We start from the raw sequence: 15,899 nt of genomic DNA on the forward strand, positions 1-15,899 counted from the left end.
ATGCGAAGACCCGGAAAGGTTGCGAGTGGGGCCCTCAGCAACCTGACCCTGAGGTCCTGCCGCGCCCTTCCCGTGGTCATTACCCTCGAAAATCCCTCACTGCCCGCGAATTCCAGTGTGCCTGGTGTTGCTGTCAGGCCAGCTGCGTCAAGTGCTCAGCCCAGTGAAAATGTCAAATGCGATGCCCTTATTCAAGTTACTGAGAATTTCAAGAGAGTAACAGCAGAGCATCAAATCAAGTACAGGGCCCTGGGTACAGTGCACTATCCCTCAGCCCGACAGGTTTTTTTTCCAGTGTTGGGGCAAATCCATTCCCTTTTGTTGAGTACCAGGTCAAGTATGGACCATTTGTAAAGAAAAATCCGCCTTCCCTTCCTCCTCTCTCCTGCCCTTCCCCTAGCACAGGAGAGGGTGGGGGCTGTGTGTGAGCACTTGAATTCACCGAAGCCGCAGGGTGCTTAGTGTATTCAGGAGGCCTCCGGAGTCCTGGACTAGGGGACCCAGCACACCACTTAGTTGTGTGACCTTGGCCAAGTCAGTATCTCAAAGTCTATTTCTCATCTGCAAAATGAGGATAACAATTGTACCTATCAGGGTTTTGTTTAGGATCAAAGGAGATAAAACATCCCTTAACACAGCACCGGGCCACTCAGAAGTGCCCAGTGCAGGCCATTAACCCCCAGCAGGCTGATTCCTTCCTTTGCCCTGCCCCTCCAGAAACAGGAAATCAGCTAGCGGTGTCCTTCAGGCCTGTGTGACTCTTCTGCTTCTACATTCGCTCAGTTCGCCTAGCTCACTTTTCTTAACCTCCAAGGTTTTATCTCCTCTTCCAGGAAGCCTTCCCTGACCCTCCTAGTTGAGTAAGGTACCCCCTCCAACTCCTCAATGTTCTGTTATGCTGCAGAAATCCATCTACAGCACCAGCGCGGTGTGCAGCATGCTGTACTATTCTGCTGTCTCTACCTTCCAGGATGTCACAAAGCTGGCCCGCTGGCCTGCTTACCCACTTTGGATGGCTATGTCAAGTCTTAACCAAGGAACCAGAGTAATTCTCTTAGAACAAGTTGATGTCACCCTGTTTTTCAAAACCTTCCTTACATTCCCCACCCTAGAACAGAACCTAAAGTCCTTGGCCTGGCCAAAAGGCACTCTGGCACCCTACCCCTGCCCTAGTCGCCGTCAGTCTGCACCCGCTCTGAGCCGCTCTTGCCTCAGGGCCTTTGTGTTTTCCCTGCCCTCTGACTGGAAGCCTCTTATCCTCTTAACGCTCTCACTTTCTACACATTTTCTCTCCTCTGATGCTCATCAAAACTCTGAGATAGGTACAATTATTGTCTTCATTTTACAGATGAGAAAACTGATGTAGAGAGACAGACTTTCCCTTAAAGGCCTTCCTTGACAACCCCATCTAGAACATCTACAACTCTGCTTCAGCAGGGCTTCACTCCACATTCGTTTCCTTCCAAACACTCTACTACATGTATCGTGCTTCTCCCCTAGAAGCTAAGCGCTTAAAAGCAGGTGTCAGTCCTTTGTTCACTCTTGAGCCTCTTAAACAGCATCTGGTGCAGGGTAGGCCTTCAAGGATTTACTGAAACAATGAGTAAATGTTTCCCTATCTGTCTTGCCCCTGAGTTCCTTGAGTGTGGAACCAACATCTTATTCTCTTTGTGGCCACTGAGGTAAATGCTCAATAAATGTTTGTTGATATAATCTGAGAAGGAAAGGAGAGCCCAGAATAAGCTCATCCAACAGTTAATGATGCTAAAATGCAAGTATTTTAAAATATGTTTATTTTTATGATATATATTTTACACTGAATACTTCAGCAAAGAAAATAATTATAATTTCAAAATGCAATCCCTGGATTCAACAAATATCCTTTATAATCAATTACACTAATCAGTATCTAGAAATATACATAGACAAAGTTAGCTAATGAATAAAATAAGTAAAATGACTATAAATTTCAGGGATGAGGGATCATGCATGATAGTTAAGTCACTCTGCCACTTTTTAAAACAACATGATTCACATTTGCTTCAATCACATAAACATTCATTGCAGGAGTAAGACAGCTGATAACTGAAAATTGTGATCACTGGCAGCTTAAAAGAAAATTCAGTTTAATACAAAGACATTAAAGACGACAATTTCAGGACCCTTGATCAGAAGTTTTCAATGAGTGTTGCTCTACTTTGATATAGGCAAGATTCAGGTAAGGCTAAAACAGAAGAGTGTTTCCATTGAAGACATAATCTAAGAATCACCTTCTATAGAGGCAGATTATGTTCTGTAGAAACTAGCTAGCTAGCCGCCAAAATGTCACCAATAAAGGACTCCTTATACTAGCAACTACCTATGTTTAAAAGGTCTTAGCCAGTATTAAACATTTAGAGCAATATTTACAAATACAAGCATAATTGGTTCCTTGCCTTCTACAAATAACTATCTTTAAAATGATAAAAGCAGGTTTCAACTGTGGTTCTTCTATGGGTTGAGAAGGTGCAGACACATGAGTGATCTACTGATTTACCTTCTGAAAGTACTCTTTGGAAGCAGCTGGACTTGGCTTGATCTGAAAATATAAAAACATTTCATTAGGTAACTGTGACTTTACAATAATAGTCCCAAAATGAGTGGCAATCTCCCAATTTTTAACCTAAAGTTCTTTAAACTTTTAAAGATTTGTTTCCTTTAAAACATACAGAAACAAGTTTCATTGAAGGCTGTCTGTCCCTGATCATTTGTTCCTGGCTGTCCCTGCCTATGCCTATCCCTGATCATTGGTTCCCGGCTCTTCCCCACCCCCACGCCTTCTGCTCCACAGCAGCTTCACTCGTTTGCACATCGTCTGGACACCTGCACCAAGGGAGGGCTCCGTTTTGTGGATATTACAGGTCAATAGCTCTTGAGGCGAGGGAACGTGGACCTCACTGCTTTTGGGGAACAAAACCTACCGTAGGAGAATCCGGTGTCCAGTTCGCTGGGCAGACTTCTCCATGGGTTTCTACGTACTGGAATGCCTTCACCAAGCGGAGGGTTTCTTCCACACTTCGGCCCACTGGGAGATCATTGACACTCAAGTGCTTGATGACTCCATTGGGGTCAATTATGAAGAGACCTCTGCAAGATAATTTATTCTCATTAGCGTCTCAACAGTACCAGAACTAGAACAGTACCAACTCTTCCCTTTTAGGTCTTTAATTCTCCTTTTAATATTTGTTAAGCATGATCATATGCTTTAAGGTGGAGTTTTCACTGTTGTGCAAAAAGCTTGTTGTCTCTTACTGATGACAGATGCTTTAACAATGGCAGGACTGAACCAGGTCACCATAAAAAACATGCAGTATGGTAACATTTACAAATTCATACGCTTCTCTGAATGTCAACAGTATTGGAAAGTCACTGAACTAGAGAGAACAAAGACTTTATTAGTGACTTGGCAAGCATTCTTTGAGCTGCTGTATCATATCTTGGCAAGAAACTCATAGGCAGATGGGAAGAGACTGAGAGGTATTTTATCTGTGTTCATTAACTGTTTATTATTGATGAATTCTTGGGGAAATGGGGGGGGGAATCCCGTGGGGAAAAAATCTTTGTACAAAAAATGTACAGGCTCTAAGTCTATGCAGAACAGAAAACCATGCCCATCACTTTTAACTATGTAGTCGCATGTAATGAGATGACCATGCTACCACAGTGGTCTGGGTTTATCTTGTGTGTTGGTGTTACTGTGACAGATGCAGGTATGTTTAGCCTGGGAGTTTGTTTGTTTTAAATACAGAGTCTCACTATATTGCCCACACTGGAATGCACTGCTATTCTCAGTTGTAATCACAGCATGCTGCAGCCTCCAACTTCTGGCTCAACTGATCCTCCCACCTTCGACTCCCAAGTAGCTGTGACTACATGTATACAGCTATTTAACCTTAAGGTTTTAAGTCTTAAAAGGATGTGGGAATTCCGGGTGTCACTCACTCATGGAAAATGAAAGCTAGAGAAAACTCAGGGTAAAAACGTGCTTCTCCATCCCTGGGTCTGGCATTGGGGGCCTCGGGTTTGAGGTGAAACTGCTCCCAGAGGTTGCAGCCAACTGAAGTCCACCAATAGAAACAGAGGGAGAGCTGGGACACAGCAGGGCTGACAGACTCCTGAAAGTCTTATCTTACAAGCCAGACTCAGCTTCTCTCTCGCTAATCTCAATATTAAAACCGGTAGAGAGGTAACTGCAAAATTAGTGAGTTCTCACAGGGAAGGGAACCCTAGGAGAAAAATAGCCAGTATCCTTTCTCTGGCCATTGCCAGTTCTGAAAGAGCTAGGCTTTTGTTTGATAATCTCTTTAAAGTTAAAAAAAAAAAAAAAATGGCCTGCTGGGTGCAGTGGCTCATGCTTGTAATCCCAGCACTTTGGGAGGCCAGGGTGGGTGGATCACGAAGTCAAGAGTTTGAGACCAGCCTGGCCAAAATGGTGAAACCCCGTCTTTACTAAGAATACAAAAATTGGCTGGGTGTGGTGGCGTATGCTTGTAATCCCAGCTACTCAGGAGGCTGAGGCAAGAGAATCGCTTGAACCTAGGAGGCAAAGGCTGCAGTGAACTGAGATTGCGCCACTGCACTGTAGCTTCAAGCTGACCAGCCCCCAGAAAAACTGTGAGGCACATCAAAGGGAGGCCCTCCCTTCCTGGATGTCAAGTTCCGCACAACCCCTCCTTCACTCCTATTCTCAGCAGACTTCAGGACGTCAACTAAGGCCCAAGTTCTCATCTGTCCCAGGAAGGTTATGTTTGAATGTGGGGCTGCTGAGGACTGAAAGCTTTTCACTCAAAGGAATAAAGGTTTAATAAGAGACTGAATACAGATAGAAATGACATTCTGGGACAGAAATCCTAACAGCTGCTGCCAGGAACTATGCTAAAAACTCTAGCTGTGTCACCTATTTAATCCTCACACCCATCTGTGAGGTATATCCTCACTTTAGTTATGGGAAAACTGGGGCTCAACAAGGTTAAATCACTGGCCCGAAGTCGCACAGCTATTAAGTAGCTGAGTTTAAAAAAGAAAAAAAAAACCAAGGCGGGTGGATCACGAGGTCAAGAGATCAAGACCATCCTGGTCAACATGGTGAAACCCCGTCTCTACTAAAAATACAAAAAATTAACTGGACATTGTGGCGCATTCCTGTAATCTCAGCTACTCAGAAGGCTGAGGCAGGAGAATTGCCTGAACCCAGGAGGCAGAGGTTGCGGTGAGCTGAGATCACGCCATTGCACTCCAGCCTGAGTAACAAGAGCGAAACTCCGTCTCAAAAAAAAAAAAAAAAAAAATCGAACCCAGGACTCTTTGGTTCCAGGGATGAAGATGGTCACCATTCCAAGAGACTACCTCTTACCCTGTTAGTCCCCACTTCTCCAAACAGTCTGATGCCTTCACTGTCACAACTGTGTCCGCATGGAAGTGGCTCCCACCAAGTTAGGAGTATGGAGCAGTGTGGCCTCAAGATGCAGGCAGCCTTCTTCAGAAAGAGACCCAGGGTGGTGGAGGGACACGCATGTCTCAGCATTTCTGAGAGACCAACAATGTTTGCAGGAGGCATTTCATCAGTGCTTATTAAAGACTAAAATTAAGGATTTTTTGATTTTGTTATAAATTTTAATTTTTTAAATATAATAGAGATGAGGTCTCACTCTGTTGCCCAGGCTGATCTTGAACTTCTGAGCTCAAGTGATCTTCCTGCCTTGGCCTCCCAAAGTGCTAGGATTACAGGTGTGACCCACCATGCCCAGCCAGACTCTTCTGGTTTGAAACATGCTTTACCAAGGTTGACATAAATCCCCTAAGAAGTAGAATGATACTAAACATGAAAAATAATCTTAAGTTCATCAGAAATAGGATCTTACCTTAGTGCAAGACCAGGACCTTCTAACAGCACACCGTAGTCTCGGGAAATTTGCTTAGTTAAATCTGACAAGAGTGCGATGTTCATGTGGCCCAAACCACCATTCTAATAAAAATGCAAACATGACTCACTGTCAGACTGTGTGGTCTCACAACATTCTTGACCATGTACCACAATGTTCAGACCAACAATAATGGCAATAGGTAACAGTAGTTACTGGGCCCAGTACTGCTATTCTATTAACTTACTGCTTCCTTGAAACCACCCTGGAGTACATACTATCAAAATGAGGAAACTAAGGCAGAAAAAGTAACTTGTTCCAGGTCACAGCTAGAAAGGGGTAGAAGGAAGATTTAAAACTGGCTTACAGACCTTTTCCATTTTTTTTTTTTTTTTTTTTTTTAAAGACACAGAGTCTCGCTCTATCACCAGGCTAGAATGTAATGATGCAATCACGGCTCACTGCAGCCTCAAACTCCTGGGCTCATGCAATCATCCTGCCTCAGCCTCCTGGGTAGCTGGGACTACAGGTGCCTTTTCTCTTAGAGCATTCTTTTAAAGACTAATTTCTCAAACATAAACATGGAGAATTTAAAAAATAGCTTGAGTAGGCTGGGCCCAGTGACTCATACCTGTAATCCCAGAACTTTGGGAGGCCGAGTCATGTGGCTCACCTGAGGTCAGGAGTTCAAGACCAGCCTGACCAACATGAAGAACTCTGTCTCTACTAAAAATACAAAATCAGCTGGGGGTTGGTGGTGTATGCCTGTAATCCCAGCTACTAGGGAGGCTGAGGCAGGAGAATTGCTTGAACCCGGGAGACAGGGGTTGCAGTGAGCCGAGATTGTGCCAATGCACTCCAGCCTGGGCAACAAGAGTGAAACTCTGTCTCAAAAAAAAAAAACCAACAAAAATAAAAACCTTGAGTAATTTGATCTTGATAGTACAGCAGCACAGCGAGAAATTTAGATTATTCCAAACAAGTTTCTAAGAGCAAAAGCTAGGGGAACGACGCTATACCTTTCTTGGTGTATTTATCCAGGCAAGATGGCTAAAGTGGGAATCCACTGAGACTGCAACCACGTCACAGTTCACGTCGTGAAATTCATTCACTTTGTCACTGAAAGCAATAATTTCTGTAGGACACACAAAGGTGCTGGAAAAAAAGGGTAGAAATTCTCATTAGAGAATTAAAAAATATGGCTTTTAACAATTAGTAGTCTAAAATTAGTTCAACTTGCCAAGGGTAAAAAAGGCAAGATGGTTAACCGTCCTCACTGGACTATAGCATTGTGCTGGCAAAAGTACTACTACCTCCCCTCGCCTTTATATTTTAGGAACTACATCAAAAACTGGAGAAAGGGAACACACATTTTAAGAAAAAAAAAAAAAAAAATAGTTGAGTAAAGCTGCGTTATGTACAAAATCATTTTATTATGCCTACTTTTCCCATTTTTCCCCAGACCAGTGGGAACTTTTTCATGGACTGGCTTAGAGAAGCACTGCTCCAGAGATACAGAGTCATAGGAAAAGGAAAGCTGCCCTATCCCACCCCTGAAGTTTATCACTTGTAAACAAGCTACAGATCCAAGCTGTAATCAACAAGGCCATCGGTGATAAAGGGTCAGGAAGAATTCTTCCTTTCACAAGAGTATCTAGGGCTAGACAATTCAGTGTGGAAACAGGATACGTGCTTGCTCTCAGAATGACAAAAAAGCATCATAGAAATTACACTTACAAATCCAAAGGATAGAAGAAAAGCACCAAATATTTCCCCTTAAAGTCATCAAGGCTTAGGTCTTTGAACTCTCCATTGACAACGGCTGTACCCTTAAAATAGGGTGCATGCTGGGTGACAGCAGGTGCATGGTATGAGGAACCTGAAAAAAACCCACACTCATATGTAGTTCATCATTTGCTACTTCAAGCACCTATGGTTTTATTTAAACGTCTCATAATTAATTAGTAGTATAAACTGCTTAGTAGTATAAATCAAAACATTCGATTCAACTGTACATCTTAGAGTCATACTTTGCCACCTGTAGGGGATTGGTTCTAGGATATGGAAATTCATAGGTGCTCAAGTCTTTTACATAAAAAGTAAAGAGTTGCATATAACCTACACACACCCTCCAGTATACTTAAATCACCTCTAGATTACTCATAATACCTAACACAATGTAAATGCTATGTCTATAGCTGTTAAACTGTATTGTTTAGGGAATGACAAGAAAAAAGTCTGTGTGTTCAGTAGAGACACAACCATCCATTCCCCCCGCCAAATATTTTTGATTCAACCAACCACAGATGCAGCACCCAGATACAGAGGACCGACTTTAATTTCTCCTTCTATAGTTTTATATTGTGCACAAATTCCACGTGCTATGGAAACCAAAGAGAGAAAGACAAAGGTAGTAGGAATGGAATTAAGGAAGACATGAGACTAGAGATGGATTTAAAATATGGTTCAGATTTTGTCAAGTCTAGATGGGATGAGGCAGATGGCATGGAGGAAATAGCAGGAAGGAAGAACAGGGCATGTGTTTGGAGCAGCCTGTAGCACAGTCTAACGAGAACAGAAAGCGTTTAAGGGTACAGAGGGAAGAGGTGGAGACACAGCAGGCAGGACTGGTTGAAGGCCAGGCTGCAAGAGTCCTTTAACACTAAGCGGCTGGGTTTTTTTGTTTGTTTGTTTGAGACAGACTTGCTTTGTTGCCAGGCTGGAGTGCGGTGGCACGATCTCGGGTCACTACAACCTCCATCTCCCAGGTTCAAGCGATTCTCCAGCCTTCCTGAGTAGCCTGGACTACAGGTGTGTGCCACCACACCCAGCTAATTTTTGTGTTTTTAGTAGAGATGGGGCTTCAATATCTTGGCCAGAATGGTCTCAATCTCTCGACCTCATGATCCACCTGCCTCAGCCTCCCAAAGTGCTGAAATTACAGGCGTCAGCCACCGCGCCTGGCCGGGTCTTCTTAACAGGAAAGACTGTAACAGAGTCATGAGAGCTTTTTATGTAGGAAATACAAGAGAGATGGCAGTTTTTAGGAAGATTAGTTTGGCAGGAGGGAAAGAGAAGCAGGAGGAAGGAGGAGACATGTTAGGAGGTGATTTCAGTGATTTTTTTTGAGACAGAGCCTCGTTCTGTCGCCCAGGCTGGAGTGCAATCTCAGCTCACTGTAACCTTCACCTCCCAGGTTCAAGTGATTCTTCTGCTTCAGCCTCCTGAGTAGCTGGGATTCCAGGAGCGCAACACCACACCTGGCTAATTTTTTTTAAAGCATTTTTAGTAGAGATGGGATTTCATCATGTTGGCCAGACTGGTCTTGAACTATTGACCTCAAGTGATCTGCCTGCCTTGGCCTCCCAAAGAGCTGGGATTAAAGGCGTGAGCCACTGCACCCAGCCTCGATTTCAGTGATCTTAGTGAGAAGTATTGAGGGGAGGAATGTGACAGAAGGAACAGAAAGGAATAGATGCAAGAGATGTGTCAAAACCGAAAAGAACTTGCTTCTAACCTGGGAATGAAGGACAGAGCAGATCCAATGACAAAATGCCTGAGACTGTCACGAACAGAAACAGGAGGAGCTGCTGGGGATGGGGATTTGAAACCAGTGGAGTGAAGTTTTAAGCCTGTGGTATCACATCCCTACTAGAAATATTTTAAAGCTCCAGGACAGTAAAATTGTGAAACCTCTTAGAACACTTTACCCACAAAGCCTTTACTAAAGCATATCCCCTCAAACCATTACATGTTAAATACATGCTTTTTCAAAGGCCAGTTAAATCTAGACAAGGTATTTTCAAATACCACTCATTATCTGAGGCTGATCTTAGCAAAGGCCATATCCTAGAGAATGGAATGTAAATCTCAAGAAACAGCTAAATTTCACTCAGATTACAGAAGATACCATTAGACAGGCCTGGTTCCTAAGTGGCCATCTGAGGCCAGCAGACAGGTTTGAATCTTAGCACAGCTGCACTCTCAGGTCCCCACAGGCTGCCCACCAGTCACACCCCTTCAGACACAGCAGACCTGGAAGGCATGAGCTCCCAGTAACCCCATCCTTAACATAGTGGATTAAAAGCTCTGGCAAGCAACATGGAAATGTGACAGGGGCAGTTTGCCTCAGTGATTCTCAACCCTGGCTGCACATTAGAATTAGCAGGTGAGTGTTAAAAAAAAAACTTCATGTCCTGGTCTCATCCCAGAGACTGACTTAGTTTGTCTGAGGTGGGACTGGGCAGTGTTATGTTTCTGAAAGCTCCCCAGGTTGAGTCTAATGTATGGCCTGGGTTCAGAGCCCCTATCCAGAGACGATGGTTTATGTTTCTTTTACCTTGCTCCAGCCAAGACATGACATTAACACTTACTAGTGCTGAAGAATTTTGCTTGACCAGAACCAGAACACAGTATGTTTGTCAAGCTCGTTCTTCCACATACAGCAGGTCTGACGGCTGCAGTGGCAGAAATGCCCCAAGGAAGGGCACTCACATGTCGGGCAACCTGAAAAGATAAACTTTGTATTAGAAAGTTTTTCTGGATTAGTGAATGAAGGCTGAATGGGCATCGTGCCAACGGTGGTTTCAACTGTCCCTGTTTCTGTGAACCAAATAGAAAACCCCAAACTCTAAAAGTATGGATTGGGTCTCCATGTTTTTAACACTCCCTTCTCCTGGGAGACTGCAAGGTGGAGGGGAACTATAAGAACACAAAGATTCAAGAATCGGAAACTCCATGCGATTAAAAGCAACACAGGGTTCAAAAGCCAGGGGACTTGGCTTGGCCTTTCCCAGCACTATCTGCTGGGAATGTTCTACCATGTCATGGTTTTCCTTAGAAAAAAAGAAGGCCCCTCCAGCACCAGCAACCAGTCAACAAGCGGAGCCAAGTTCAGCCTCTGGGAGTCTGGAAAAGGCTCAAGGGAAATGTTTACTCAACTTTTTTTGTTTGTTGGTTGGTTTTGAAACAGAGTCTTGCTCTTTTACCCAGGTTGGAGTGCAGTGACGCAATCTTGGCTCACTGCAGTCTCGACCTCCTGGGCTCAAGTGATCCTCCCACCTCAGCCTCCCCAGTAGCCCCGACCACAGGCGTGCACCACCACGCCCAGCTATTTTATTTTTTTGTAGAGACAGGGTCTCACTAATATTGTCCAGGCTGGTCTCAAACTCCTGGGCTCAAGTGATCTGCCTGCCTCGGACTCCAAAGTGCTGGGATTACAGGGGTGAGCCACCGCACTCTGCCGGTTTGCTCAACTTTAATGTCCAAAATGACTCGGAAAGAGAAAGAGGCTGTGCTGAACCCCACCATGAGAAAGCCGTGTACCAATAGAGCACGAGGCACTGTCCACAGGAAAGCAGGAAACAGCAGCAGAAACACGCGGGAGCGGGGTTAGGAGGGAACGCCTTCGTGATTTTAGCACTTTGCGCGTTTTTATCCAGTATTTAAGCGGCTGCTCATAGCAATGCCTTGACGTAAGCTTTCTTTCCATCTTAAGTACACAGGCTGAGAACGGCGAAGGCACTTGCCCAAGGTTCATAGGGTCGGTGGCAGAAGCAGGGTAAGGACCTTAAGTGGAGATGGGCCTGGGGAGTGCGGACGGCGAGCGAAGACCGACTTGAGGCAGCGAGCAAGGGGGTTGCGGGAGGGTGTGGGGGGGCGGGTTTGGCCGTTCTGCGCAGGCGCATGGAACCTTCCCCGGGGTAGGAGGCCTCAGGGTCAGTTACCCGCAGAAACCCTCCAAGGAGCGCGCATGGCCCTCATGCCCAGAGGCGCGGGATCCTGTCTGGGAAGCAAGTTCCCGGAGCCACCACAGTGTCTCCACGCCTGTCCCCAGCCGACAGCCACTCACCGACACGCGGAGCAACCTTCCCACGGCAGCCGCCATCTTCAGTACACTCGGGCGCCGCGGGGAGGGCAGAGATGTAGGGGCGGGGCCTACGGGTGGTGGGTGGGGCCTCTGTGGGCGGGGGCGGGGGCGGGATGAGCCCCCGCTCCCTGTTTTTGGGGGACCCTGAGGGAGAAATTCCCTTTAGGCTGAAGGTTTCTGCAATTGACACGTAGTTTTCCTACCGTCGCCCCAACCTAAAAAAGAACGAATCCAGGCGCGGAATTAGCTATTTATTTCCGTATTTCCCATTGTTAACCTTGTGTGGATTACTGTTTCCACTATTTCTGTGAAAGGATGCCTTTCTTATTTCAGCCTCAGGTAGAGATTTCTGGCTTCTGTATGAAATTGAATTAATTACTAATGCAGTTTTAGTCCGTTAATAAGGTAAGTGGGCTAGACACATCAAGGCTTTGTTGGCCTGAAAACCACTGGAATTGTATGTAGTCTTCCATTTTGGCCTCTCTTCCTCAAATTGGGACAAATTTAAAATTTGTTTTTCGTCAATTAGTAAAGCCAAGTGTTCAGTGGTGACCATAGTACTTTGAAGCAAGCACATCAAACGTAGATAAAAATCACACGGTGGCCTTACAGTAAGTGTGACAAATTGCTATATTGGAATTGGTATTTTCTTTTCTTTTTTTTTTTTTTTGAGACAGGGTCTCACCCTGTCACCCAGGCTGGAGTGCAATAGCATGATCTTGGCTCACTGCAGCCTCTGCCTCTCGGGTTCAAACTCCTGACCTCAAGCGATCCACCCACCTTGGCCTCCCAAAGTGCTGGGATTACAGGCATGAGCCACTGCACCTGGCCCAGTATATTTTCTAAAACCATCTCAGGTACTGCTAGGCGCCACCCTGGGTACCAGTTCCCAGCCGTGGAAAGGACTGCCTTGGATGTGCAGACACACAAGTTTCGACTATTTCACTTCATTCCTTCTTTGTGTTTGTCTAATTATGTCTGTGTGTAGCAGATGATTGAAAAAAAAAAGGAGATTATAATTTTGGAGCTCAAAATTGTACTGTAGGCCAGGCACAGTGGCTCACACCTGTAATCCCAGCACTTTGGGAAGCCGAGGTAGGAGGATCACCTGAGGTCAGGAGTTCAAAACCAGTCTGACCAACATGGCAAAACCCTGTCTCTACCAAAAAAAAAAAATACAAAATTAGCCAGCCATGACTGTGAATGCCTATAGTCCCAGCTACTTGTGAGGCTGAGGTGGAAGAATTGCTTGAACCTGGGAGGCAAAGGTTGCAGTGAGCCTAGATCAAACCACTGCACTCCAGCCTGAGCAACAAGAGTAAAAGTCTGTCTTAAAAAAAAAAAAAAATTGCCGGGCGCGGTGGCTCAAGCCTGCAATCCCAGCACTTTGGGAGGCTGAGGCGGGTGGATCACGAGGTCAAGGGATCGAGACCATCCTGGTCAACATGGTGAAACCCCGTCTCTACTAAAAATACAAAAAATTAGCTGGGCATGATGGCACGTGCCTGTAATCCCAGCTACTCAGGAGGCTGAGGCAGGAGAATTGCCTGAACCCAGGAGGCGGAGGTTGCGGTGAGCCGAGATCGCGCCATTGCACTCCAGCCTGGGTAACAAGAGCGAAACTCCATCTCGGAAAAAAAAAAAAAAAAAAAAAAAAAAAAAATTGTACTGTAGTTCACAATGGAATATTATTCAGCCATAAAAGGGATGAAGTACTGATACATGCTACAACACAGATGAACTTTGAAAACATTAGCTAAGTGAAGGAAGCCAGACAGAAAAGAACAAATAGTGTGTTTCCTTTTATATGAGACATCTAAAATATTTAATCCCAAAGGGACAGAAAGTAAATCAGCAATTGTTAGGGACTGGTAGGAGCTGGGATGGGGACTATTTATTTTTTATTTTATATATTTATTTTTGAGACAGGGTCTCTCCCTATTGCCCAGGATGAAGTGCAGTGGTGGGACCTCAGCTCACTGCAACCTCTGCCTCCCCGATTCAATAAATTCTCCTGCCTCAGCCTCCCGAGTAGTTGGGACAACAGGTGTGACCACCAGGCCCAACTAATTTTTTTTGTATTTTTTAGTAGAGATGGGGTTTCGTCATGTTGCCAAGCTGATCTCAAACTCCTGACCTCAAGAAATCTGCCTGCCTTGGCCTCCCACAGTGCTGGGATTATAGGTGTGAGCCAATGCACCCAGCCGAGACTATTTAATAGGTACGGGATTTTCTTATGTGGTGGTGAAAATATTTTGGAACTAGATAGAGGTGGGTATAACATTATGAATTAGCTAAAGGTCACTGAATTGTAAACTTTTTTTTTTTTTTTTTTTTTTTTTGAGACGGAGTTTCACTCTTGTTACCCAGGCTGGCATGCAATGGCGCGACCTCAGCTCACCGCAACCTCCGCCTCCTGGGCTCAGGCAATTCTCCTGCCTCAGCCTCCTGAGTAGCTGGGATCACAGGCACGCGCCATCATGTCCAACTAATTTTTTTTGTATTTTTAGTAGAGACGGGGTTTCACTATGTTGACCAGGATGGTCTCGATCTCTTGACCTCGTGATCCACCCGCCTCAGCCTCCCAAAGTGCTGGGATTACAGGCTTGAGCCACCACGCCTGGCGCTGAATTGTAAACTTTAAAATAATTTTATATTAAGTGAATTTCATCTCAATTTTTTTGAAGGAAAATTTGTATTGTTTTAATTATTTTTATGTGCAGAAAACTCAACAGTGCACATTTAAGCCAGTTTAGTGGCAAGTTCTTTAGCCTTTGCCTTTTCGAGCTTGGCAATGCAAGCCACAGACTTGGGACCCAGGACACTGCCTCCCCAGTGACAGTAGATCTCATCGTATCTGTCATTGTAATTGGTCCTGATAGTTTCCATCAGCTTAGCCAAAGCACCTTTTTCTTCCGAGTTACCCTGTGTGAAGGTGACAGTGGTGCAGGTCTTTCTGTGGACTAGACGTCCCAGTCTTGCCTTCCCCTTGATAATGCAGTAAGGGACTCCCATTTTACGGCACAGGGCAGGCAAGAAGATAACCAGCTTGATGGAATCCATGTCATGTGCAATCACCACCAGCTGAGCTTTCTTGTTCTCCCCCAAGGTGGTGACAGTGTTAACTCCTGCTCGAAGGACAGATGGTCTCTTAGTGGGGACGTCCCCTTTGCAAGCAGCTTTCTTCTCTGCCCAGGCCAACAGCCTCTGCTTCTTCTCTTGCTTTGTCTCTGGTCTGTACTTGCGGGCCAACTTAAGTAGCTGAGTAGCTGTTTGGCGGTCCAGGGCCTGGGTGAACTGGTTAATTGCAGGAGGCACTTTCAGCCGCTTATAGAGGATGGCTTTCCACCGCTGCAACCTGATATAGCGGGGCCATTTCACAAAGCGGGTGAGGTCTCTTTGGGCTGGATGTCCTGTCCAATGCCAAAATTCTTAGGCCTTTTCTCAAACAGGGGATTCACCACTTTCTTGGCCTCCTGCTTCTTCATGACAGCAGGGGCCGGAGCCACCTTCTTCCCCTTGGCCTTCTTTCCTTTCGGCATCTTGGGCAGCAGGAGGAGACAGACTCATTTCAATTTTTATAAAAAATAGAAAAAGGCCAGGCATGGTGGCTTATACCTGTAATCTCAGCACTTGGGAGGCCAGGGTAGGAGCATCACTTTGTGCCTAGGGATTCAAGACCAGCCTAGGCAACACAGCAAGACACTGTCTCAAAAAAAAGAAAGAAAATAAAAAGAGAAAAAGTTAGAAGAAATAGGGACCAAAATTTAGAATAAATAGAGACTAAAAACATTATATACTGTAGCCTATTCCAGTGATTTAATAGATCTAAAAGGCTCAGAAAACTGAGCCTTTTGGAGATGAGGAGACCTTCCTGAAGTCACACTGCTTTCTAGAAGTAGAGAGGTAGGGCAAGAACCCAGAACTTCCGTACATCTGACCACCCAGCGAGTGTATTTGATGAAGTTCAGCCTCAGCACCTTTTCCCCAGCTGATTCATGAGATGACGTCACCCACACTCATATCTCCTCTTCTTCATACTGCAGGGTTGTTTTCTTTGTAGAAACAAGGTCTCGCTATCTTGCCCAGGCTGGCCTTGAACTCCTGGGCTCATGTGATCCTCTGGCTCC

The 15,899-nt window shown here is 45.2% G+C and overlaps 1 protein-coding gene and 1 pseudogene across 1 annotated transcript; both read right to left on the reverse strand.

Annotated features, from left to right (window-relative positions):
- Nucleotides 1-1,776: 1,776 nt before the first annotated feature.
- Nucleotides 1,777-11,816, reverse strand: PRDX3 (peroxiredoxin 3). Its single transcript, XM_003922155.4, has 7 exons — nucleotides 11,752-11,816; nucleotides 10,274-10,406; nucleotides 7,638-7,779; nucleotides 6,920-7,055; nucleotides 5,901-6,004; nucleotides 2,961-3,126; nucleotides 1,777-2,578 (listed from the first exon to the last, which is right to left on the reverse strand). The coding sequence occupies exons 1-7, from the start codon at nucleotides 11,785-11,787 to the stop codon at nucleotides 2,525-2,527; spliced, it is 771 nt and encodes a 256-aa protein (XP_003922204.1). The 5' UTR covers nucleotides 11,788-11,816; the 3' UTR covers nucleotides 1,777-2,524.
- A 2,648-nt stretch (nucleotides 11,817-14,464) lies between these two features.
- On the reverse strand, nucleotides 14,465-15,521 carry LOC101040413 (large ribosomal subunit protein eL8 pseudogene; annotated as a pseudogene).
- Between the last annotated feature and the right edge of the window lie 378 nt (nucleotides 15,522-15,899).

Source organism: Saimiri boliviensis, chromosome 12 (assembly GCF_048565385.1).
Source record: "Saimiri boliviensis isolate mSaiBol1 chromosome 12, mSaiBol1.pri, whole genome shotgun sequence".
In the NCBI taxonomy this organism is placed as follows: Eukaryota; Metazoa; Chordata; class Mammalia; order Primates; family Cebidae; genus Saimiri; species Saimiri boliviensis.